General features: G+C 50.6%; 1 protein-coding gene across 5 annotated transcripts in view; it reads right to left on the bottom strand.

The window, feature by feature from the left end:
* Window positions 1–531: 531 nt before the first annotated feature.
* The window catches only part of ELN (elastin), a 57,382-nt gene continuing 31,846 nt past the window's right edge, over window positions 532–26,067 (bottom strand). For 4 of the 5 annotated variants that reach the window (XM_072978388.2, XM_072978390.2, XM_072978392.2 and 1 more), the window contains 27 exons: window positions 25,085–25,180; window positions 24,723–24,785; window positions 21,967–22,077; window positions 21,461–21,505; window positions 20,455–20,580; window positions 19,399–19,440; window positions 18,246–18,368; window positions 17,399–17,452; window positions 16,756–16,878; window positions 15,899–15,943; window positions 14,871–14,987; window positions 13,761–13,805; window positions 12,623–12,745; window positions 12,488–12,538; window positions 11,357–11,446; window positions 10,716–10,775; window positions 10,066–10,215; window positions 9,887–9,934; window positions 9,458–9,496; window positions 6,177–6,263; window positions 5,375–5,416; window positions 4,633–4,659; window positions 3,805–3,831; window positions 3,254–3,271; window positions 3,105–3,152; window positions 2,160–2,204; window positions 532–1,444 (listed from right to left, as the gene is read on the bottom strand). In XM_072978388.2, the coding sequence (XP_072834489.2) occupies window positions 1,422–1,444; window positions 2,160–2,204; window positions 3,105–3,152; window positions 3,254–3,271; window positions 3,805–3,831; window positions 4,633–4,659; window positions 5,375–5,416; window positions 6,177–6,263; window positions 9,458–9,496; window positions 9,887–9,934; window positions 10,066–10,215; window positions 10,716–10,775; window positions 11,357–11,446; window positions 12,488–12,538; window positions 12,623–12,745; window positions 13,761–13,805; window positions 14,871–14,987; window positions 15,899–15,943; window positions 16,756–16,878; window positions 17,399–17,452; window positions 18,246–18,368; window positions 19,399–19,440; window positions 20,455–20,580; window positions 21,461–21,505; window positions 21,967–22,077; window positions 24,723–24,785; window positions 25,085–25,180 (1,868 nt within the window). In that variant the 3' untranslated portion in view covers window positions 532–1,421. The remainder of the gene's footprint in view (window positions 1,445–2,159; window positions 2,205–3,104; window positions 3,153–3,253; window positions 3,272–3,804; window positions 3,832–4,632; window positions 4,660–5,374; window positions 5,417–6,176; window positions 6,264–9,457; window positions 9,497–9,886; window positions 9,935–10,065; window positions 10,216–10,715; window positions 10,776–11,356; window positions 11,447–12,487; window positions 12,539–12,622; window positions 12,746–13,760; window positions 13,806–14,870; window positions 14,988–15,898; window positions 15,944–16,755; window positions 16,879–17,398; window positions 17,453–18,245; window positions 18,369–19,398; window positions 19,441–20,454; window positions 20,581–21,460; window positions 21,506–21,966; window positions 22,078–24,722; window positions 24,786–25,084; window positions 25,181–26,067) is intronic. The other variant, XM_072978389.2, reaches the window with a different exon arrangement.

Here is a 26,067-nt window from a genome sequence, read left to right on the forward strand (position 1 = left end):
GACGGATTATCTGTAATGTATATTCTCTGCTCCACATTTAAATGCCCTCCCTCCTGTTGGCCTTGGGTTTAGGCCAACAGGAGGTGTAACATTCTCAGTCAAGAATTAGGGCCCATCTCACTGGTCTTTATTGGCATAAAATCCGGGATGGGTTTTTTTTTGGGGGGGAGGGTGTAAAATAAACACTGTGATGGATAGTGACTGGGACCAGAGGGTCCCATTACTCCGTGACAAAGGCACCAGAAAGCACCCATGTTAGCAGCTTGGGGAAGGGGGGACACCAAGGACTTAGGTTCAGAGTTCTCAAGGGAAAGGATTTTTAACCTTTCAGGGTGGAGGAAAAATCCTGTAGAAGAGTTGAGAAGTCATCAAAGCATCATGCCATGGGCAAGCCCGGAAGAGTGCCAGCTCCCCACCCAAAGGCTCTGAATTTTAATCCTGCTCCACTATAGAGGCAAGCTTCAGCGTTGCCGACTTCTGAAGAGGGCCTTTTCCAAAAGGGGAAAAGAGAGAAAAAAAGAAAGAAACAGATTCTTGTTTCCTTTAAAAAGTTATTTATTAGTCAGGTTTTTATTTCGTTTTAATTTCTGGAAAGCAGTTATGGTTCTCCTGTACAAAAAAAAGTGTCCCCTCCCAGTTACATCAAAGGTGATTAAACAAACGGAGATGTGGCGCAGGTCGGCTGGTCAGACAGACAAGGGTCTCGCACCCGGCCGCCCGTGGTCACTTGGGTCCAGACGGTGCGAGATCAGGTGCCCGGCTTAGGTACGCCGGACCCAGCCCGGTTGGGCTAATCCTCCGGGGAAGCTGGTTGCCCACAGAGGCGGTGGCAGCGGCGGGATTAAGGTTAATCTCATTGGCTGTGGCTGTCCTGGCCTGATCTGATTTCCCCGGACGGAGGCGGCGGGCCGAGGGAAGTGAAGGATGCTCTGGCTGAAGACTCACAGGATGGATTGGGGGGGGAGCATCCCTCTGCACACACACACATACGCAAACACAAATAGAGATCCATAGGGGGGGAGCCGGCAGAAAAGAGTGAAGGTTTGGGGGGGTGCCAACTGGCCAGCGGCTACTGACCCCAGCTGATGGGCCACAGGGCTCAGGAGCAGGTTAAAGTGCTCGGGCAGACCCACTCCGGAGACGGACCCTTCTCGGCTTCAGCACCAAATCGACCCGGAGAGTGGAACGCAAGGAGGGCTCCCCCTGCAGGTGGGTTGGGGTAGCACCCGTGGGAGGGATGGGGAGGGGAGGGTGGGAAGAAGGCGATCTGGGTGGGGGGGGCAGGCGGTGAGGAGAAGGCACAGAACGGTGGCGATGGCGGTGGCGGCTTTTCTCGGGGTGGGTTGAGGGGGGGGTACATTCGAGACCACGCAGTAGCACCAAAGTTCATGAGGTGAATTGGACGTTCAGATCCTTCCGGGCTACTTCCGCTTTCGACCAAGCCCTGCGATGGAGTGAGAGAAGGGGAATGAGTAAAGATCTGTACACTGGAGGGGGGAAGGCCGGATAGTTGCCGACCAGCCACAAAATATTGGATGTCTGTCTCTTTAAAAGAAAAAAAAAAGAGGAATGCATGGGGGGGATTTTGTGCTAGGATAGGCCTGAGGCGAGTGTGCCGGGCTGTAGCTTGTGGGGTCTGGGTTCAAATCTCTGCCATAAGCCCCACAGAGGGACCTCAGGCCAGGCCCTGCCCCTTTCTCTCACAGGGTTGTGGGGAGAAATGTATGGAAAGCGGGAGGACGACCGCCATGTACAGTAGCTTGAGTTCCTTGGAAGAAACCCAGGACATAAATAAATTCTGTGGCCAATTTGGGCCTGAGACCAGGAAGAAAAATAGAACGACAGAGTCGAAGGGCAGCTAAGGGTCATCTAGCTGGACCCAGGCCATGCAGCTCAACAGACGGCTGCCGAGTTCTGTTTAAAAACAAATTCTTTTATAACAGATTAAAAATGCTTTGCTGCTGCCAAGATACCTCCTTTTTTTGAGGGGGGTGGTCCTGAGCGCCCAGAGGGGGGGCGGCTTGGGATAAAGAGCCGAGGACCCTCTTTTCCAAGGTTGGGGGAGAAACCGACAACATTTTGTCATGCGACAACAGCAGAACGCTGGCAGGATCTGCCTTACCCCCTCCCTCGAGGGAAAGACAGCAAGGCAGCCTTACCGTATTTCGCTGCTTTTGCTGCAGCTGCAGCTGCCGGATTCACGCCTGCGAGGAGGAAAAACACAAGAGAGATGGAGAGGAGGTGAAACGTTGCCCTCCGACGCCGGGTGACTCGGCTCTTTCGCTTCCCAGCTCAAAATGATGACAAAGCAGGTCAAAATTTCAGGGTGGTTTCCCTGCTAGACAGGCAGATCTATCTATCTATCTATCTATCTATCTATCTATCTATCTATCTATCTATCTATCTATCTATCTATCTATCTATCTATCTATCTATCTATCTATCTATCTATCTATCTATCTATCTATCTATCTATCTATCTATCTATCTGCAAGGTGGGCGGAAAGGGAGAGAGAGGTATGCAGGGGCAGTCCCTAAACATGTTGATGCCTGACCTTGGGCACAGAAAAAGCAAAGAGGAAGACATCCACAGGATCAGTATGCACTGATTCACTTGCCCATGGTCTGAAAATATTAAAAATATTAAAAGAGGGGAAAAAAGCAGAAAACCCCGTTTTCACACATATTACCAGAATCGGCCCCTAGAGGGAGCCAGAGACCATGCTATGAATACGTTTTAGTGAAGAATATGTAGTGTGGCCAGTTCTGGTAACGCATGTGAAAAAAACAGATTAGATAGATAGTTTGCTGCCTGAGATGGTGCCCCAGCCTGAAGGAACTCTATAGTCCAGTGAACAGGCTTTTCATGAGTTCTGCAGTTTTCCCTTCCCAGGCAGGATGAGGCCCATGCAGAATTTGTCCTCCACAGGGGCAGAATGACTGCCCATTTTGGGCCAGATTGGCAGAACCTCTCCTCCAGTGTGCCTCTGGAACGAACATGATGGTAGACTGCTCCCGAACATGGAGGTTCTGGGACTGAGTTGGCAATAACACATCCCTTCACTCCTTAAGTTCTCCTTCCAGGGTGCAGGGAGGCCACCTACCTCTGTAGCCCAAGGCTCCTAGGGCTCCATAGGGCTTGGGGGGTTTGCCTGCAATGGGGAGGACAAGAAGGGGGTGGGTCACTCCACACATTGGCAGCAGAGCCCGGCTCCTCCCTTTCTTCCCCTTTCACCCAAAGTATTGCACTTACCGCCATAGCCGCCGCCACCTGCAAACCCGAAACAGACAGGAGCGCATTAGTATGAACATAGCACCCCCTCAACCTTCTCCATTCCTCTCCACCCCCCACATTCTGCCCCTCCCCATGTCCTGCATATGCTCAGAGGCCCAGCTGCCCTCTTGAGATGAGAAGGAAGCAGTGGGGGGGTTCAAGCGTCTTTTTCAGAGGGGAACTTTACATCCAGAGAGCCCGTCATTGGAAGCGGGCATCCCTTAGGTCTGGAAAAAACATCTGATTGTCACAAAAAGACCTACATTTCTGTGGCCACAGGTCAGACATGTGCATTAAATCCCATGTGGCTCATTAAGTTCCGTGAGTCTATTTTGCCTGCGTTCTGCCCCCATTCTGCCCGCACAGAGTCTTCCCACATCCGTAGTCCAGAGCTTGGAAAATTAAGTTCCGTCTTTGAACTATAATTTTCCAAACCTCCCAATGGCCAAGGAGACCTGGGCGTTCAGAGAGCTGTGGTTCCCCCAGAAGTAACTTCCCCAGCACTGGCTGAAGATCGCAACATACAGTACCTGGTACAATAGGAGACAGTCCGTCTGCTGCGGAAGAGAAAAACAGGGAGGGAAAAAGGTGGGGGGTAAAAACAAAAGTCAAGGTGAGAGGTGAATGACCCATATGCAGCTTGACTCACTCACAAGAGCTCATCGCTGGGCAAGTCAAGTGTTTTGACAAGGACACCCAGTCTTTCTGTGTGTGTGTGTTGTGAATGGGGCTGTTCCCACAGCTCCTCCATGAAGTCGGTACATACAGAACCCAAGTCTTCCGAGCCAGATAAAGACTGGGTTAAAGCTGACAGAAGACCTGACAGAAGACCGATCCCACTGCTGGCACCTCGGAGGTCTGCTGGCACAAGCTTCTAATAGAGGTTGAAAACTTAATTGACCTCCCCGCTCCCCAGGATTGGACCCAGCTTCTGCAGGGCTATCCAGAGGATCTGAAAATACTATACAGGGTGAGGGGAACAACTCAGCAACCCAGTATCCACGGTTTCACTTATCCGCTGTTTGAAAATATTAAAAATATGAAATGTTCCCCCCTTTCTGGAAAGGAAAGTGGGGAGGGAGGATCTGAAGAGTCACCTTATTATAAAGGGAGGAGACAGTATTTATCTCGTGTTCCTGAATATTATATTAAGCATATGTGATGGAACTAGAGGGTCTCTGAACATGTGAGGAGCGACAGGCAGTTCCATCAATAAATGAATATTCTCAAAAACCCATTCTTGTTTAAACCCGAGGGATTCCCCCCCCCCCGGCCCTCCCTCTGCAGGATCAGAGCTGAGGGCCATATCCCAAGTGGAGTTGTTTTGAAAAACTGGACAGTTCTGTTCTTGAACTCACCGTATCGCGTGAGGCCAAGCCCGTAGCCTGTGGGAGCAAAGCAAAACCACACTTGGTTGGCAAGAGCAGTGACAACTTAGTAAGGACGTGAAAAATCCAGCCTCTTGTAGATTAAGGCCGCCTGTCCATGATGCTAGCCCTCAATGAGGAATGTCCCCATCTTGCAAGATTCCTCAGCTCTGGGAGGAAAGCAAGACAAGGAGCATCCCCCCCCCCCGCCGCCCAATCAATGTTGCTGCCATTTGTGCAAAAGGACTGCATAGCAATCTGCTCAAAACAACGAGCCAGCTTCTTTTGTAATTTGGTACAATTATCAGGGTTTGCTAGTATCCACAGTTTTCAGCTTCTTTGGGTAGGGGCTTTGAACCCGATCCCCTGCGGATATAGAGGTCTTACTGTATTTCTGGATCAGTCCAAATATGGAACATTTCCAGGGTCTAAGAGTGGGGGCGTTGGTATCTGCAATATTCACTTTCCAGACAACAACTTTAGAGAACTTTAGGGCTCAGGGTGTTCTAGCAAAGCCTCAAAGTCATGTCATGGGCTTTGGGGGAGGGGAAAAGCACCTGCCAGGCCTGCTGCCCACTGTGAGCCTCCCAGCCTCTGGAACAGCATCATCTTTCATCTGAGAAAATGATGATGCCTAGTGAATCTTCCCCAGGCACCACTTTTCCTAATTGACAGTACCGCCCTGCCCCACCTCCCACCCCTGCAGCCCGAGATCCTTTTTATTTTTAATCACCTGGTTTAGGAGGTTTTGAGCCGGCTCCTGGATACGTCAACCCTACGGAACCAGATGAGATAAAAACGACAATTTAATCTCCTTTACCTGGGGCTCCTTTGTGGGTCTCAGCTGAATGCTTTTGACCAAAGATGGGGGAAAGTAACTTCCCCCCCCCCCACAGGGGAATAAAGGAGCCTTCCTCACTGTCTTAGAAATAATTGCTGTCATTCTCTTTGAAACGGAGTTGGGGACCGTGTCCAAAATTTGGGCTAAAATGTTCGTGGCGCAGGGGAAAAAAATCCAGCAAATGACCACTGCTGAGATTTCCTCTCAGTCCCATAAACTATTTTTTCCCTCTCCTTTGCTGTATTTAAACTGTCAGAGCTAAACCCAGGGCTCGGCACGAACTGGCACCGATCCAGAGTAACAAATAGGAAGTGTTCGCTGCCTTCAGAACACGTATCGTTGATGCCCGGGGGCCCGGCAGAAACCCTACAGGCCTCAGATTCAGACCTAAGCTGATGGCTTTGGAGAGGTTAGAAGATGTATTTTTCTTAGCACATCCATCCATCCATCCATCCATCCATCCATCCATCCATCCATCCATCCATCCATCCATCCATCCATCCATTCATTCATTCATTCATTCATTCATTCATTCATTTCTACCCTGCTTTTCTCTTTAAAACAACCCCAGGAGATTCTTTATTTGATTTTCAGGGCATCCTGGTGACTTCATGAGTGGGGAAAATGGACGATGGCTCTCCCCCCCCCCCCCGTCTCCCATCCGCAACGGTCCCACTGTGCCACCTCTACACACCCGGCGCCAGCCCTCCGGCTCCGACGCCACCGTAACCGATTCCCCCAGCGCCAGGGACTCCAAATCCTCCCGGTCTGCTACCGAGGCCTGGGGAAAAACAGGTACTGTCAGAGGCATGCTCTCCACACCCACTGGTGCTGAATGCCGGGGTGGGGGAAGAATTTTAGTTCAGTTATTTTTAAAGTAAAATTTAGATTGATCACAGTTTGGCCAATTTCTTCGTCTTTGAGCAAAAAGCACTGACGCTTCAGAATACAGTCAGAGCCCCTTATCCACAGGATCAGCATCTGCTGATTTTGGGAAATATTAAAAGAAATATCCCCAGAATATCTATTTTCAACCATGAAGTTACCAAAACTGGCCCTTACAGGGAGCCAGAGACCACATTATAATAGTGTTTGCTATAAGCTGCGTTTTTTCATGATCCGGAAGGGGTCTTGGAACAGATTCCCCATGGATACAGGGGTCCTGCTGTATTCAAAGGGATGGAAAATCCCAAAATGGGCAGATTTGTCTCCAGAAACAGAAATCAAGAGTGCTCAGTTTTCAAGGAATTCTCCTTTTTTTACATCTCCCTTATATTACATGTAGGGAGATGAATTGCCAGCTTTTCCCAGGTGGGGCTTTGAACCAACTTGTCATATAATCCAGATGCGGGAAAGGGAAACCTTGGAGATTTCCTAGTCACGATCCAGAGGCAATTCAAAGTGGCCGGATAACTGTAAATGCAATATGTCTGGAGGCTCTCCTCAGATATTCTTCCTTCCCAAACCTCGTGTGTCCAACAACACAAGAGGCGACTCTATACATGGAAATCACCAGATGGGCAATATCGAAATCAGATTGATTATATTCTCTGCAGCCAAAGATGGAGAAGCTCTATACAGTCAGCAAAAACAAGACCTGGAGCTGACTGCGGTTCTGATCATCAGCTTCTCATAGCAAAATTCAAGCTTAGACTGAAGAGAGTAGGAAAAACCACTGGGCCACTCAGGTATCATCTAAACCAAATCCCTTATGAGTACACAGTGGAAGTAAAGAACAGATTTAAGGAACTAGATTTGGTGGACAGAGTGCCTGAAGAACTTTGGATAGAGGCTCGTAACATTGTCCAGGAGGCAGCAACGAAAACCATCCCAAAGAAAAGGAAATGCAAGAAAGCAAAGTGGCTGTCCAACGAGGCCTTAGAAATAGCAGAGAGGAGAAGGGAAGCAAAATGCAAGGGAGATAGGGAAAGTTACAGAAAATTGAATGCTGACTTCCAAAGAATAGCAAGGAGAGACAAGAGGGCCTTCTTAAATGAACAATGCAAAGAAATAGAGGAAGATAACAGAAAAGGAAAGACCAGAGATCTGTTCAGGAAAATTGGAGATACTAGAGGAACATTTTGCGCAAAGATGAACATGATAAAAGACAAAAATGGGAGGGACCTAACAGAAGCAGAAGACGTCAAGAAGAGGTGGCAAGAATACACAGAGGAATTATATCAGAAAGATTTGGATATCCCGGACAACCCAGACAATGTAGTTGCTGACCTTGAGCCAGACATCCTGGAGAGCGAAGTCAAGTGGGCCTTAGAAAGCCTGGCTAACAACAAGGCCAGTGGAGGTGATGGCATGCCAGTTGAACTACTTAAAATCTTGAAAGATGATGCTGTTAAGGTGCTACATTCAATATGCCAGCAAGTTTGGAAAACTCAACAGTGGCCAGAGGATTGGAAAAGATCAGTCTACATCCCAATCCCAAAGAAAGGCAGTGCCAAAGAATGCTCCAACTACCGTACAATTGCACTCATTTCACACGCTAGCAAGGTTATGCTCAAAATCCTCCAAGGTAGGCTTCAGCAGTATGTGGACCGAGAACTCCCAGAAGTACAAGCTGGATTCCGAAGAGGCAGAGGAACTCGAGACCAAATTGCTAACTTGCGCTGGATTATGGAGAAAGCCAGAGAGTTCCAGAAAAATATCTACTTCTGCTTCATTGACTATGCCAAAGCCTTTGACTGTGTGGACCACAGCAAACTATGGCAAGTCCTTAAAGAAATGGGAGTGCCTCACCACCTTATCCATCTCCTAAGAAACCTATATGTGGGACAGGAAGCAACAGTCAGAACTGGTCATGGAACAACTGAGTGGTTCAAAATTGGGAAAGGAGTACGGCAAGGCTGTATACTGTCCCCCAGCTTATTTAACTTATATGCAGAATACATCATGCGGAAGGCTGGACTGGAAGAAACCCAAGCCGGAATTAAGATTGCCGGAAGAAATATCAACAACCTCCGATATGCAGATGATACCACTCTGATGGCAGAAAGTGAGGAGGAACTAAAGAACCTTGTAATGAGAGTGAAAGAGGAGAGTGCAAAAAACGGTCTGAAACTCAACATCAAAAAAACTAAGATCATGGCCACTGGTCCCATCACCTCCTGGCAAATAGAAGGGGAAGATATGGAGGCAGTGTCAAATTTTATCTTCCTGGGCTCCATGATCACTGCAGATGGAGACAGCAGCCCTGAAATTAAAAGACGCCTTCTTCTTGGGAGGAAAGCGATGACAAATCTTGACAGCATCTTGAAAAGCAGAGACATCACATTGCCAACAAAAGTCCGAATAGTCAAAGCTATGGTTTTTCCTGTCGTGATGTATGGAAGTGAGAGCTGGACCATAAAGAAAGCTGACCGCCGAAGAATTGATGCCTTTGAATTGTGGTGCTGGAGGAGGCTCTTGAGAATCCCCTGGACTGCAAGGAGAACAAACCTATCAGTTCTAAAGGAAATCAACCCTGAGGGCTCACTGGAAGGACAGATCCTGAAGCTGAGGCTCCAGTACTTTGGCCATCTCATGAGAAGAAAAGAGTCCTTGGAAGAAACCCTGATGTTAGGAAGGTGTGACGGCAAGAGGAGAAGGGGACGACCGAGGATGAGATGGCTGGACAGTGTCTGCGAAGCAACCAACATGAACCTGACACAACTCCGGGAGGCAGTAGAAGACAGGAGGGCCTGGCGTGCTCTGGTCCATGGGGTCACGAAGAGTCAGACACGACTAAACGACTAAACACACAAACCTCGTGTGAAACTCACAGGAAATCTGTGGGAACCTGTTTGTTGGTCTATGTCTACAGAACAGCCTCTGGTTTGGGGCTCTTCTGAAACCTACAGTTGTAGGGTTTTACAGTTCAACTTTTTCCAGTCACACCAACTCTCCCTGTCTTGCTTTCCCAATTACCCCCTCCCACCTCACCCCATAATATTAAAAAAAAAAAAAAAACAACGAACCGCATACCTGGTACACCAAGACCACCCAGTCCGGTCCCAGGGACGCCTGGCAGAGAAAAAGAAAGGGAGGGATACGACTCAAGCATGCAGCCAGTAAATTTCCTTAACATTCCCACTGCATGCTACATGCTAACTCTGATCCTTGGGAGACGGTCCAGAGAGAAAACCTCCTTCCACGGAAATAGGAGCATCCTGTTTATGGCACTCCCATTAAATAGCTATGGGGTTTGTGCAGGTGCCTTCTTGTTAATTAAGCCCTGAAGGTGGTGGGCGCAGGGTGGCACGCTGGGCCCAGCCTTGCGGGACCAAGGGGAAAATACAGAACAGATCCGTCCGTTTCTCTCCCAAGTGCTAAATCCCTCCACCGCCAAAGTGGTCCGGTGCCACAGATCCCTAAGGCGGGATCTCAAACATTTCTCCCCAAAAGTTCACGAACCATATTTAGGTGGCTTGGCCCCCGGCTGGACTCCGATCTGCGGTATCCCTGCCAGGCAAAGAGAAAGGGTTGTTCAAAATCGAGCCGTGTCAGGATCCCATGTCAGGATCCTGAGCTTTCCTGATTCTCCAGGAATAACACTTCAGCTCAGGAGGAGAAAGAGGTAAGGAGGGGATCACCTGCACCGGGAACGCTCCCTGGCACGACTCCGCCCCCTGGCACGACTCCGCCCCCTGGCAGGACTCCGCCCCCTGGCAGGACTCCGCCTCCTGGCACGACTCCACCTCCTGGCACGACTCCGCCCCCTGGCACACCTCTGCCTCCAGCACCTGTAGAGAAGTCGGAAAGATTTCTAGTGGACGGGAAACACATTTCAAATTTAAAACATTTTAAACTCAACACACTTTAAATTCAATGCATTTTAGGAGGAGAGACCGACAAAAAGATTTCCCCGCCTCTGGTCCTTTTCCATTCTACTCCCCCCTACTTTAATACAGCTTAATGAAATACAGCCGAACATGCCCAGCTTCGCTTGAAATATGCACAGACCCAGCTCTGAGTCACGGGGTTTACCGGCGTGCAGTGATAAAACACTGCTGGAAAAGGGATTACAGTATGTGTGAATGTCCGACGGCTCCCCGCCTTCTAGTGATCCCCACCAGCCAGCAGTCTGAACCAAAGAGGTCATGAACAGAAAGGAAATCAAGGCCGCTACGCAGGTCAAAACAGGAGACGGGTCCACCTTGGGCCCGAGCAACCCTGCCCAAAGAGGGGGGGCAGTTAGCAGGCGTGGGAGGCACAGAGGGACAACCACATAAAAAGGACTCACCGTATTTGGCAGCTTTTGCAGCTGCTTTAGCCGCCGCGGCTGCTCCAAGACCCCCGGGCACTGGAGGGACAAAGCAGAAGACTTTTCAAACCGTGTAGGAGGATCCGGGAAATGGCAACGGGGGGGCAGGAAATAGATCACATTTTGGACCGCCATGCAATTGATTTCCTGGTGATCACATGATGCATTGGAAAATGCGCTCCAGCCTGACCCCAACCTGTCCCCAAGTTCTGGCTTTTTGGGGCCAGCTGTAGTGGCTCTGCTTTCGAGGGCCAGCCTGGAGCTGTTCCCCAGTAACCCTTTAATGGCGATTGCTCCCATTTAAAGCAACCCTTTCTGGTGTGATCAGGCTGTGTGCAGCCCTCTGATCGCACCCTATGTCTCTGCGGTTGGGGGAACTGCCAGGGTTTGGGCATCCTATCTCCACCCGTTTTTCCACCTGCAACGTCCACTGATCTTTAGAGAAATCTGTTAAATTTAAAGAAACGAATCCTACTGTAATAGTCCTATAACGTTCAATATATTGTTTATTGGTCTTTGGGGGTTCTCGTTTTCTGTGCTATTACTTGGAAAATCCAAATAAATATGTTTTTTTTTTTTTAAACAAAGACACGATCCACGCTGAGATGCAGGCTGCTTACCTCCACCTCCTGGAACAAGCCCGCCACCGATGCCAGGGACCAAACCACCAGTGGCAGCTCCGGGCACGAGACCTCGGCCGGCGCCAGCTCCTGCTCCAAGGAAAGCCCATTTTAGATAGAAATGTGTGATCGTTCGGAGCCCGACAGGGAAGCCCAAGGTCCCAGAAGGAAACCAATAAAAACATGGAACCCTCGGTCTGTCTGTGCATTCAAACTGTGGGATCTGAGCCAGAAGTTGAAAACTTTTGGGGGCTGGGCTGTAACTACAAGAATCCTAGAACTAGTATGAACTACTTTTGGGAACTGTAGCTCAAAAGGAGAATTTATCCAAGTTTAGACACTGGTGGTGCTCTTGAGCAAACTTTTTTCCAGTGTAGAGGGGTATGTGGATCCTTGTTACCCGCCTCTCCTGGATGCTGCTTCCTTACTGAAAACCAAGTCTGGAGCATCTACAGATTTATCGGGCTGTCTGGCTTCCCCTTTCTCCCTTCAAGTGCATTTCAGAAAGGGACCCTTTTCCCTCTGACAACACCACCAAAAATACACGATAGGGACCTGTTTAGCCTGGGGAAAGGATGACAGAGGGGAGAGAGGAGAGCCCTTTTCAAAGACTTGACAGGAAGTCCTACAGAGGAAGGGCAGGATCTATTCTTGATCACCCCAGAGAGCAGGACAGGCAACAATGGGCTCAAGTTCCAGGAAGATGGGTTTCCACTGAAAACCAGGAAAAACTTCTTATCCGTTAGAGCAGTACGACAACGGAGCCCATGGCCTGGAGAGGAGGTGAGCACTCTACCGCTGGAGGCGTTCGAGAGAAAACTGGGCCACTCTCTGCTTTGACTTGGATTTCTGCACTGAGCACAGGGTTGGGCTTGATGGCCTTAAGGGGACCCTTCCAACTCCAGGATTCCAATATTTGCACCCATCTGGGTGCAGAGTAAAAACATCTGTTCTTTGACAGGCCACTCTAAATTCAAATTGCCTGAGGAGTGCGGAGATGTGTGTGTGGGGGGAACCTGTGTCAAAATGTGGGCCCTAAGGAATGTTGTACCCATCTTTAAAGACTAGAGGAAGGCAAAAGACACAAAGCAAACACGGAGGCACTCGGAAGCTTCCGGAAGGTCTGCTCACCATACGCTCCGGCTTTCGCTGCTGCCTTAGCTGCTGCCGCCGCCGCCGCTCCTGTGGTTACACACAGAGAACCCCGGTCAAGGCACGTGGCGGGATCCCTACCTTGGTGGCGCTCATCTCCTCATAGGAACGTACCTGGGACGCCACCGACGCCAAACCCACCAGGCAGGCCACCGACACCACCCCCTGGGACGCCGCCCACGCCGCCGGGGACTCCGCCGATGCCGATGCCGCCGGGGACAGCTCCGGGAACCTGACCTGGGGAGCAAAAGCAACATTGGAAGCCGAGCGGTGGATTCAAAACACACGCTCGTTCCTTCGTTCTCTGGAGTTTAAGCACGACATGACTTCAGGGAATTTCCAAGCCCCGCTAGATTCCTCCCTGCAGAGTCAAACCAGGTCTGTTGGCTTGGGTGAACTCTGGGGTAGCAACACCATCGTCCACAATGCCGGGGGGGATAGGAGACCCATTTAAAGGAGGCCGAAAAGTGGGACCCTAAGCTTGGCCCTCCAATCCCTGCATCCGTCTCCCACAACGTGCCAACCTGAAGCAACCAACTCACTTTCTGGACTGTCACAGCAATCCTATCTGAACCCACATCCCCTTGGCATCCATAAAAATAAAAGGCACAGAAATCTGGATTCTACCCAGAAGCCAAATGACAGGTCGAGCAAGCGGCTAATAATAGAGAAAAGCACTCAGATTTCCATCCTGGCTTCCTAAAAAACAATGCAAGCCTTTTATTCAAAAAAAGAACGAGAAGCAACCAGAATCTGACTGGAAACGTATGAGGGCGCTAGCTGGATTGCCTATATTGTGGCAGCAAACGGCTAGCATCTAAGCCTGTCGTCCCCTCATTCCAGGTCATGTGCTAGTCATGCCACTTGGCACGAGACCAGGAATGCGAGAGGCAACTTTCAAATTAGCAGCCGTTCACGGCCAGAGCTTCAGGGATCACACTTAACGCTAGGAAAAATGACTGACAGGGCTTTGGCCAGTGGCCTGTCCTTTATTTTGACGCTGAACGCATGCGCCAGAGCCCACACCAGGCTTTTAATCCTGGAAATGTCCGGTAGGAACCAAAAGCTACATCCCTCAGATTTTCCTGAGGACTGTGGCCAGGGCCTTTGCTCCTGGAGTCAACATATTACCCTCCCACCGTCTGACAGCTTCCCGGGGACACAAATCCAGTCGTCCAGTGTAACTCAGAAACTGCACATGAATAATGGCTGAGCCTAGGGCTAAACTCCACCAAGAGACGGAGGGCCTTACCATATTTTGCTGCTTTGGCAGCGGCCGCGGCCGCCGGACTCAGTCCTGGCAAAAAGAAGCAGACAAACAAGCTGAGTTAGGAAAAAACTGGAGCCTCTACATCACAGAAGTCTTGGCGCCATTAAGGGTCAGTTCCTCAACCGATAACCCACTCGCCCCAAAAACTTCCATTTCAAACTTAGCTGACAAGAGGAGGGAGGGAGGGAGGGAGGAGGCCGCTCCTGCCAGAATGAAAGTTTGTGGAGGGGGGGGGTCTCCGTCTTGATTGGGTCATGAAGTCCCAGAGGTCGGGCGTTCAATTCCCCCGCTGAGCTTCTCCGGAGAGAAGCTGGGTGGCCTTGGGCAACCTGCACAGTCCCAGGGATACCACCCCCAGAAGAAAGGAGAGGTAAATCACTTTCGAGTACACTGGAAAACTCTGGAAAAGGTCACCATAAGTCAGAACAGCCTTGACGGCACATTATTCCTATTCTTATTCAAAAATACCAGGCACAGTCAATCAAAATTATAAAAAACATTGATGGGTATTATATAACAGATACAAGTTTTAACCCCCAACCCCCCCCTCCAAGTATCTGTTAAGTATCGGCGCAGTATGTAGGCTGTTCCTAATACTGCCATTTTTTTGTAGCTCTGACAGTGGTGTGATTTCTGAGACCTGCAACTGCTTATAATACTATGTGAAATTTCTTGATATTGTTCCCAAAGCCCCGATGACATAGGGGACCACTGAAGGGTGTTTCATCCATAATAGAGATGTTTCGATGGCCAGAACTCTGTATTTTGTTGATTTTTCCAATTTTTTATTTTTCAACTCTGGCATCTCCTGGAATTGCAATGTGAGTGATCCAGACATTTCTTCATTCTACACTACTATGCCTGGTTATTATTATTATTATTATTATTATTATTATTATTATTATTATTATTATTATTATTATTATTATTATTATTATTATTATTATTATTATCATCATCATCATCATCATCATCATCATCATCATCATCATCATCATATAGGTTTGATGATTTGAGATCGGGGAAGGAAGCCTTTATTCCCCCGTCTTCCTCTTCCTCCCCCACCGCCAGCCAAACCACCCACCCGCTTACCTCCCACTCCTGGGCCGACTCCTGCACCGGGGGCCACGCCAGGAAGTCCGCCAACTCCGGGCACCCCAACGCCGCCTGGGATGCCAAGGCCGCCCAGGCCAGCTCCAGGAACGGCTCCTGCCGAAAGGGAGGAAGACAGAAGGATCAGACCCTGAAGGAGAACAGCAGGTGAAGAGTGTGGAGGTCAAATGGACGTCCCACCCGCCCCACGTGCTGATCCTCTGGGGCGTGATCCTGGCATCCAATGGGCAGAACCCAACATGGGTTGAGCCATCCCATTCCAGAGGGGCTGAGAATCCAGGCCTGCTTTTAGTCTCCCCTTTGCAGGATCTCTCCAAGGTCCTGAACCTACATGGGGGTGGGGGACACATTTCAGGACCTTTTGGGGCCTCTGGCAGATTAGAAAGGGGGCACAGACTGGAAGCAGGTCTGCCCACACCACCTTATAAGATTCATTATGCGACTTATGCAATCCTGATTCAGCCTATATTTCCTTCATGTTGTGTTTATGGCCGTGTCCCTCAAAAAAGGTTGAGAATGGCATGAAGCACAAGTGATGGAATCACGGCGTCTGTGAAATGGGACTCAGGTGCTTTGGCTGGTAGCAGAAACAATGAGAGGGCTGGCCAGAATCCTACTGAGGATTCACACCAGTCTCAACTTAACCTCATACACTGTAGCCATGAATTTGGCACTAACTGTCGTGTTGCTGCCGTATCCCTGGCCAGGTGTCAGTTGCACGACTTGGTGTGTGGCTGGGAATGCAAGCAGTCGCTTTTTCATGACAGGCAAACCCCTGCCACGATTCTGGCTATTCTGTAGGATCCTGGCCAGCGTCCCCTATTTTATTCTGGTTCTCCGCCTCTGAAGCAGCGAAGTGGGAGAAGTCTTGAGAGTAACTGCGCCTTCAGATTGATCTGGAACTTGAAACGGTCGCTGCGGGGAGCATGGCGCTCAGCACCCCCATGTGAGAAAGGAACATGTTTCATTCTTCCATTTCTGATCCCATAAGGAAGTGAGGGCCTTACCGTATTTGGCTGCTTTTGCTGCTGCCACGGCTGCTGGATTCACTACTGGGAGAGGCAAAGAAGGCAAGCATTTGGTTAGAGACGGAACAGGGCCTGAGTTCTTATTACCAAATTCAAAGTAATCCCTATTCAAATATATTAGAACCCTCTGGACCTTTTCCATGCACATCCCTTCTAGCTTCCCTTTGATTTTCCTGACATGGGTCGGTGGTTGTGAGCATTCCTTGTGGCTACGACAGCTTACAGGGGAGCTTGAGCGCCATGGGGCAGTCAAGTCCCGTTAGCTTTGCAAAAGACCTGCCCCCGAGGCAGATCTTATTGCAACCGCTTCCTGGGTGATATGGATCCAGACAGAGGTCTGCATTTCTCGACTCTACACGGGGAGGGGGGAGCCAGACCATGGAGAGACCCCAGATCGCTTTCATTCACTCCATACCACAGGGCAGGGGGCTCCCTCTCGGCTCAGTTGCTCAAATGGATCCGGCCAATTTAACTGGCATGTCCTTCTCGCATGAAAACCCCAGTCCTCCCTTCTGTGGCCCCAGCAAGAAATGTGGCCGTCATAATAAGGCCAAAACATAAGCAGCACATTCTAGAAAGGCGACCAGAGGAGTTCAGTTCCCAGAATCCCCTGCCTAGTATTGGCTAGGGGATTCTGGGAGATGGAGTCAGAGTAAGAATCTTTTCTGAGCTCCTGTTGGCCGAAGATCTGACCTCGGGGTCTGGAAGCAGCTTGCCTGGGATTGGTGTGTGCTTATTTTCAGTTTGATGGTTCCATATAGGGCTGGGAAGCCTTTATTCCCCCATCTTCCTCTTCCTCGCCCCCCCACCCTGAGCCAAACCACCCACCCGCTTACCTCCCGCTCCTGGGCCGACTCCGACACCAGGGGCCACGCCAGGAAGTCCGCCAACCCCCGGGATCCCTCCTCCGCCGGGGACACCGACGCCACCCAGGCCAGCCCCAGGAAGGGCCCCAGCGCCTGCAGAAAGAGAGGAAAGCAGAAGGATCAGCCTCTACACACAAGGAGAGCAGGGGAAGAGGGCTTTGGGTTAAGCGAGTGTCCCCTCCCTCCCATGGATCGAGCCATCCATTCTCCTTCCAACATCTGCCCAGCCACACAGGTGCAAATCAAGCCTGAACGCTCTCTGGAGGCAAAAAGGTTGACATCCTCCGTTGGGCACATGCCGAGAAGTCAGGATTCCCTACAAGAGGCAATAATGCTGGGAAAAGTCGAAGGCAGCAGGAAAAGAGGAAGACTCCAATACGAGATGGACCGACCCCCTAAGGGAAGCCACAGACTTGAGGTTGCAGGAGCCGAGCAGGGCGGTGGAGGACGGGGCCTTTTGGAGGCTCCTCATTCATGGGGTTGCCGTCGGTCAGAGGGACCTGAGGGCATTTAACAGCAACAGGAATTTAAAGCCGGTGCTGATCTGATCCTTGAACCTGGAAGACCGCGTGATGCTGTGCTCTCAGTGGGCCAAACAAACATTGAAGCTCACCATATTTAGCTGCTTTTGCAGCTGCTGCTGCTGCTGCCGCTGCCGGACTCACTCCTGACGGAAAGAAGAGAAAAATTAGGGAATATAGTGGGGTCTTGACTTACGAACTTAATCCGTATTGGAAGGCAGTTCTCAGGTCGAAAAGTTCTTAAGTCGAATCTGCATTTCCCATAGGAATGCATTGAAAACCATTTAATCCGTATCTGCTCTTTTCGTCCATAGAAACTAATGGGAAGCTGCTATTCTGCCTTCTGCCACTAGAGGGGGATATTTTTTTTCTTTTTTCCTTTTAACCTAAGATGACTTAGGTTTTTAAAAAAAGGGGAAAAAAAGAGTTCGTAACTCGAATCTAAGTTCGTAAGTCGAGTCCATATATTCCTATGAGAGTGGTTCGTAAGTCGAAACGTTCGTATGTCGAGCCGTTCGTAAGTCGAGACCCCACTGTAGAGGAAACGGGGGCATCTTGATCACCAAAAGCTGCTACCTATATCAACCCTCCGTCTACTGCAACTTCTTTTTTGAGTTTAGGTATAACCCTTGCAGGAACTGGGAGTATGTGTGTGTTGGGGGGTGTTTCTCAGTAAGAGACTCTTCTTGAGAGCATTCCCTGTGGCCACGGAAAGTTTCTGGGGTGGGGTCGGTTTGGATTGGATTGTGCAATGATTCCCCATTAGCTTTGCAAAAGACCTGCTCTGGAGAGCGGTGGAAACTGCTCAAGCTTCCGCAGTGATAAGGGAACCACGCGGATGCTTTGAGGCTTTACATGGGCGACTGAGCCATCGGGACGGGTCATATTAACGCCTGCAAAACTGATAACCAGATCAGGTCAAGCCACCAAACAGCTTACCTCCCACTCCTGGGGCCACTCCCAAACCAGGGGCCACGCCAGGAAGTCCACCAACCCCAGGGATCCCTACACCGCCTGGGACGCCGACGCCACCCAGGCCAGCCCCCGGAACGGCCCCGGCACCTGCCGAAAGAGAGGAAAGCAGAAGGATCAGGCCCCAAAGGAGAACAGCAGGTGCCCTACGCCATTCTGAGCATTGAGGCTTTGGGAAGCCGATGCAAGTCCCAGTTTTGGTATCGGACGGGCAGAACCCAGCATGGGCTGAGCCATCCCATTCCAGAGGGGCTACGAATCCAGGCCTGGTTTTAGTCTGAAGGATCTGTCCAAGGTGCTGAACCGAGTCAAGGGGGGGGCACATTGCAGGACCTTGGACAGATCCTGAAATGCCAGAGGAGATCCAATGCACCTCCAGAATGGGACTCAGCCCCTTCCACCAGCAGAACCAGGATAAATTGTTAAACAACAGTAGCCACAATCCGACTGGGATTTTACACCAACGAATTTCCACAAACCAAGCACACTAGCTTTGTGCTAGCCATACCATGTGTTTGGCACCCTAATCTCGCAGGGACACCTATGCAGGAGTAAATCCTCAGCAGCATTTTGACTTACACCCTGTCATGTCTTCTCTTTGTACTGCCCGCCTGGATGATTTCGGGGAGAATGGCAGGGCATAAATATTTTAAAGAAACAAATGAAATATAATAATTAAAATAGATCCGGGCATAGATGTCCTCGCAATGGGGTAAGGGGGCATGGAAAGAGTGGGAACGGTGCCGGATCCCAAATTCTGGGAACCTCCAATGGGAGCGTGATGGTTTCATGCAACATGGAGTATTTCGCAGGCTGTGTGTGGCGGATCAGGATTTGCTGATGGGCCATCGAGAAGAAGCCCAAGGTGAGGACCTCTCGGTGCCTCCTGTCCATCCGCGTGGGGCTGTACCCTTTCATCCTGCGCACAGCGATCTCCTTCTAGCTGCTCCCTGGACACCTCCAGTTCCCAAATGTAGCTCTGCTTTTAAGAGGACTAGAACTTTGAAAAAGCAGCTGTACCAAGCCTGGGGTCTAAGTCTATGCAGCCCATCTCTACCCAGATGCAACGTATTTTTCTGCCACCCTCCGGCCACCGAGCGACACCCCCCTCCAGCCTTACCGTATTTCGCTGCTTTTGCTGCCGCCGCCGCCGGACTCAAACCTGACACAAACACAAGAGAAGACTTGGGCAGTTGAACCAGGAGCGCCTTCATCTCGGGACGCTTAATGACTTTCAGGATCCGGCCCCCCCACCCCACCCCACAGGCTTCCTTTGAGCTTAGCCGCAATTGTCGCAGGAGTAAAGGGGTGATTTTTGGGCAGGGGTGCGAAAGTCCTGTTGTGAGGATTCACGGTTGCCATCAAAGCTTTAAGGGGTTGGGAGGGGCTGTGTGGGGTTCTGAAATGGTATCCCATTAGCTTTGCAAAAGACCTGCTCCCGTGGCAGCTGGAAGATGCGATAGCTTCCTTAGTGACCCTGATGGATGCATTTTCCGACTCTGTTTGGGCAACCATGGAATGGGGACCAGCAGAATGAGGGCCATCTTCCACGACCCTGTAATCTGAGGTCAAGCCCATGACCTCAAATGGTCTGGATGATTGCTTGACGGTCCCGTATCTGGACAGCTGAGGGGTTTAGGTCTCTGTATAGAGAGACACAGAGGCTGGGAGTTCAATTCCCCTCTGGCCCTCCTTGAGAGGGGCTCAACTCAATGAGCCATAGGGTTCCTTCCAGCTTTGCCATCCTAAGATCATCCTTCTCATGATCCTTTCCTGAACACCCCCCTGATCCAAGAGGAGGGTAGCCCCTCCTTTCTCCTCCCAAACCAATCAGGCCAGTTTGATCTGATGGTCCTTCTCCCATGACGGTCTGGTGCTCCATTCCATGTCCACAACGAGAGAGAGAGAGAGAGAGAGAGGTGTTTTTTTTGGAAAGGTTCCCTTTTGGACTACAAATCCCAGAATCCCCTACATACCATTGACTGGGGGATTGGGGGAGGATGTCATAAGTGTTGGCTCTCGTTAGCGGACAACCTTAGCTTTAATTTGGAAGGAGCTACCTTGCAAGTGAGACGGCCCTTCATTCAGTTTGATGGCTTCAAGGACACCAAGGGAATCTTCCTCTTCTAACTCCCCCTCCCAACCATCCAACTTGCCAAACCATCCACCTGCTTACCTCCCACTCCTGGGCTCACTCCTACACCAGGTCTCAAGCCAGGAAGTCCACCGACTCCGGGCACCCCAATGCCACCCGGGACGCCGACGCCACCAACACCAGCCCCGGGAAGGGCCCCAGCACCGGCTGAAAAATAGAAAGAGAGAAGGATCAGCCCCTAAAGGAGAACAGCAGGTGAAGAGGGCATTGGGCTAGAGGGCATCCCATCTGTCCCAAGGATGGAGTCTCTGGAATGCCAGCTGATGTTGCGATCCTGGCATCCGATGGGCAGAATCCAACATGAGCTGAGCCATCCCATTCCGGAGGGGCTGTGAATCCAGGCCTGGTTTTAGTATCCCCTTTGTAGGATCTCTCCAAGGTGCTGAACTGAATTGAGGGTGTGGGGGGCAGCACACATGTTTCAGGACCCTGGATAGATCCTCTAAAGCCAATGAAGAAGGCCCAAGGTGGAATCACAATGAGATTCTGGAGCCCTCATTGGAAAAATAAACTATGATACAGAACTGGATAGAAGCCTGTTGGGGATTAAAATGTTGCAAATCTAATTCCATGAACTGCAGCCACAGGATCCGTTCTCTCCATTCCTGGTTTAGTGCCAACCGCACAACTTGGTGCATGGCTGGGAATGTGAGCAGCAAGCTTGTGTGTGTGTTGTTTTTTAATATTATTTATTTATTTTTGGGCATCTTTACCCATTCACCCTTAGAAATCTCCAACAGGAGTTTGGCCAGCGTGATCTCATGGATTCTGGCTCAATTCCTACAAAACAGGGAAGGGTTTCAGAGGCCGCGGCTGGGGACAGGGCCCGAAAGGGAAAGGAGCACGTGTCAGATGGGGGAGGCGTTTCTTTGGGCTGTGGTTAAATCTTCTTATCCTGGACTTCCAGCAGCTCATCTCTCCAATTACAGGAAGAGATCCTTGCAGAGCGTGCCTTGGGCTTCCCAAGGATGAGGACCACATATTGTTTCCCCCTGCCCTCCGATCGAACAGCGACTCCGGGACTTACCATATTTGGCTGCTTTTGCTGCTGCGGCTGCGGCTGGACTCAGTCCTGGCACAGATGCAAACAAGAGAGGTTAACAAGAGCATAGCGGAAGGGAGGGGGCTCTCAACGGCCAGACTCCCCCCTAATCCTTTCCCCCTGCCTCCCAACGTCCTTTTGAGTGTAGCGGAAATTCTCAGTGTCGATGCGTGGAGATTTTCCTAGCAAAACAATTGTGGTTGGGGGGGTGTTTCCTGATGCAATGAATGTTTTAGGGTCAGGGTTTCGGTCCTGATTGGGTCATGCCATCCCTTAGCTTTGCAAAAGACCTGCTGTGTGTGTCTGCTTCCTTGCTGATAGGGAGCCACACTGCTTTGAGCTGAAGGGAGTGAGGATGAAACTGGAAGAGGATACAGTTTGGCTTCTTTTTTTTGGCTTGATGGTTCCAGGTATAGCCAAGGAGCCTTCATGCCCCATCTTCCTGATCCTCCCCCAACTACACACCCCATCAAGGCATCGGCTCCACTTACCTCCCGCTCCCAAACCAGGGGCCACGCCGGGGAGTCCGCCGATCCCAGGCACCCCAGCGCCACCTGGGACGCCGAGGCCACCCAAACCAGCCCCAGGAAGGGCCCCGGCACCTGCCGAAAGAGAGGAAGACAGAAGGATTAGCCCCTAAAGGAGAAAAGTGGGTGAAGCTGGCATTGGGCAAGCGGGCATCCCATCCGTCCCAAGGACTGAGCCTTTGGGATGAGAAATGTATGTCTCAGGGCTGGCATCACAGGGGCTGAAGGCGTGTCTGTTCCCATGTGAACTTTCAGGGATCCCTCAAGTCATCACCCTAGGCATGGATGTTTGTGGCAGTGCAGGGGGAAATCCAAATTTGTTTATAGTTCAATCTGTCCATAATTATTATTTTTTTTAAGTTATGGCACTTAAAAAACTGTTATATTTTAAGGCGAGCTTTTGCGAACAAGTCCACTTCTTCAGACAGATCCAGCGAAATACAGTCGACTTTTATGATTATTATGTTCTCCCCAACCCCCTTTGGGTTTTGGCTAATATAAATTTAAACCGTTTATAAACAAGGATTAAAGTAAGGGTTTTTTCCCCTCACGTGTTGTACCCAGAGTTGACCACTAGAGGGAAGCCGAGCTACATCTTGGGCTCCTCTCCAACTCCCCGTTGGGCCCTAGAGGTAAGAAGCAACGATACCTTTGCCAAGGCCTAGACTTCTGGTTCCCCCTGAGCGGTAAGGAAAAACTCAAAACAGAAAAATCAATAAGAAAAATATCTAGATTTCCCCATAGCTGGGATCTCGTGGTGATTATTGATTGATTGTTTGAATTAATTATTATTAAAGGCTCCCTCTCGAACCTCCATATCTTTAGAGAGCCTTGGAACATGAAGGGGGTGACCAGGAAGCTTTAATTAGTTTTAATTAAATGTATCTGGCTCCTGATTTGGGTTCCTTGGTTACACGAACGCAAAGTTACGCCAACAGGATTTTGCCCAGAGTCCAAATAGGGCAAGATCATATCCAAACTCCCACAGGAGACGAAGGAGAAGAATTTTGTGTGAAATATAATAAATCTTAAGTTTTGTATTGTTTTTAAAGGAATTTTAAAGTGTTTTCCAGTAAATCCATGCAAGCCGATCGCTAAGCCTGGGAACGGGCTTAACAGGGGCCATAGGAATTAGCCTGTCCTTTGGCGACAATGGAGATGGATTTCATGGATGGGACCCTTTATTCCCACTTGAGGGGTCAGCCATGAGTGGATCGACAGCCAGCCTTTCTTAGCCAGATGGCGGCTTGCGAAATCTAGGGATCACTCCCTAGTTTAATACATAGCCATGTGTCCATCAAGTCAATTCTGATTTACGGCAGCATTTTCCCCAGGCTTTTCATAAAGGACTCAGAAGTCGCTTAGCAGCCCCTTCCTCTAGGGGGCGCCCTGGGACGGTGCCGCTTGCCCAAGGCTACCCGGGCTGGCTCTCTCTTGCAGGACCCCCCTAGGAATGTGCGAAACGAGTGTTAATACGACCCGTAGGCCAAAGGAACCAGGGACACCCCCCCCCCCGGAACACAGCGATACGCTTCAGCATTTTGCCGCCAGCGTCCAGTTTTACACCCATGTTCAAAAGTGGCAACAAAGACACCCAACACCCCCAGCCTGGGGCTTTCCAACACGGCCTCTGAGCATATCCAGAAGGCCTCCATCCAAGGGGCTTTGGGATTCGGCTGCGAGGCCTTGCATCTCGGCTGGCTGATTTCCAGGCCTCCTCAAAGCCACCGGGCGTTTGGCCCACCCTCTTCCGCTCCCCACTCGGGGGTCCCCAAGCCATGGGAAGGGAAGGGGCACCACAGGAAGGTTGCTTTAGCTCGTGTGTGTGTGTGTGTGTGTGTGTGTGTGTGTGTGTGTGTTGCAATTTGTTCCAAGTTGCTGACTGGCTACAGAAACTTCAAACCCCAAGGAAAGCATCGCTCCCTCCTGTGATCTCCGATTCATTTTTCTCTCCCTCGCCTGCACGCACACCCACCCCAACGAAACCCGATTCTTCTGCGGCTGTTCAAAAAAACCCCTCGAATAGCGCCACTTCCCTCTCTGCCAGTCTGTTTCCTATCAAAAGCAGATGGCGGGCAGGCTGCAACCAGAACCTCAGGAGAAACGGACACGGCTGCCAGCATCACCCCTACTGGCAGCATCCCCTCGCCAGTCATCAGCTGCCATGGGAAGGGTGTGTGTGTATATACTGGTGCTAAGACTCACCCTTGCTCTTGTTATCTTGCCCCCCTCCCAGGACGCCATCTCTCCCCCCACTCCCAAGATGTCGCAAACCTGGAAATCATCATTCGTGACTCAGCCTGCTAGTTGGGTAGCAACGCTTCCCAAAGTAACTTGGTGTAACTTTGCCTTCTCTGTTCCTTTTTCATTCCCCGTCTTGGGGCCAAGCGGCCTTCATACTCATCAGAGACACCCATCCAGCATGGAAACCTAATCCTGCCGGATTTCCCAAAAATGCCTTAAAGGTCATTACGTAAAACGTCACTCGGTAAAGTGACCGGAACGCATGGCTTCTTGTACCAGCAAAGTAACTGAATTCCTGCTCGTTTCATTCCTTCTGGAATGTCATTTTGTGAAAACCCGGGTCGGCCACAAAGGCGGTTCACGGCTGCAAAGTTGTTTGAATGTCTTCCTTCCAAGAATTCATATATTTCTTGGTCGCTTACTGTATGTCTCCCGTAAAGACTTGGAGAAGATCAGAGGAACTGAAGAAGCCTTACCGTACGCAGCGGCTTTCGCTGCTGCCTTTGCTGCCGCCGCGGCTGCCGCCGGCCCGCCTGCGCCTGTAGCCAAAAAAAGGTACCCCCATGTTTTAGAAGCCAGACCCAAACAGATTTGCAACAAAGAGGCTGCTCTTAAAAGGACTTCCACCTTATTTCTGGTCTGATGTGGGGAATTTTTTAAACTCCTCCTCCCCTACCAGTTTTGTTTTAATTTTTGGGGATGAGGAATTCTGTGGAATCCAGAAGCTTGCACCTTTTTTTTTGGGGATGGTGCTAGTTAAAAAGCATCATGCACCCCAAGCTTCCCATTTCCGAGGGAGCGACCCGGCAAAGAGACTCATCCGTGCGCAGGGCCTTACCGATTGCACCAGGAACGCCACCGACGCCCGGTACTAAGCCTGTTCCGAGCGACCCAACTCCTGGGATTCCCCCTGCCCCGGGGACAAGGCCAGCACCTGGAGGGGAGAGGGAAGCAGAGACAAGCTTGCCATCGTTGGCTGCAGAACGGAGATCAGGGATTTCGGCTCGTAATGCGGAACGGCTCAAGCCGGCGTGGCCGACGGCCAGGACTGCAGAGAGTCTAGTTTCCCCCGGACCATCAAAGATTCCTCATCGCCGAGCTAGCCGGGGAGGAAAACCCCTGGCAAGCGTTTTTGCCCTTGTTGAGTCTTGGCTCTGCTCCAACCCCATGAGCAGGAGGGGACTCAACGGTGCTCAACAGCCTGATGGGAAGACCAGATGCTGAGCCCTGCTCGCATTTCCTGCTGGAGAGAAGGCAAATACGGCCAGCAGGAACCCCGACAAGCTATCCAAGGAAGTCTGGAGGAGTCCTTAGTGGGAAACCAGGCCATATTTCATGGCTCGCTGTGTTTTTTTTTTTTCCTTTCCCCTTGCTGAGTCACACGGGGGAACTTTTCTGACTTCTAGAGATCCTTTTCCAGGGTTTCCCAGAGAGAGAAGACTCAGAAGTGGTCGACCATTCCCTTCTTCTAGCTCTGAGCGTATGTGTGTGCCTTGGGACTGTGCAGCTTGCCCAAGGCCACCCAGGCTGGCTCTCCTCTCTGGAGAGGCATGGTGGGGGGAAATCGAACACCCATCCTCTGGCTGTGTGGAAACCTGTGGAGGGTGGCCCTGATTCCCGCACAGGATCTAAGGAATTCTGTGTAGAATTCCAGGAGGAGGGGAATGGAGGACATTTTTCTGGCTGAGAAATCCTGGAGGAGAGAGAAGGGTGGGGAAAAGGCAGGAAATCCCACAGGAAGCAGTTGGGCCAAAGAGCACCTTAGATACACAACCCTACAGGTGGGCACCTTGTTTTAAATCATAGACATCACCTTGTTCT

The sequence above is a fragment of the Pogona vitticeps genome, chromosome 7 (genome assembly GCF_051106095.1).
Source record: "Pogona vitticeps strain Pit_001003342236 chromosome 7, PviZW2.1, whole genome shotgun sequence".
Classification (NCBI taxonomy): Eukaryota; Metazoa; Chordata; class Lepidosauria; order Squamata; family Agamidae; genus Pogona; species Pogona vitticeps.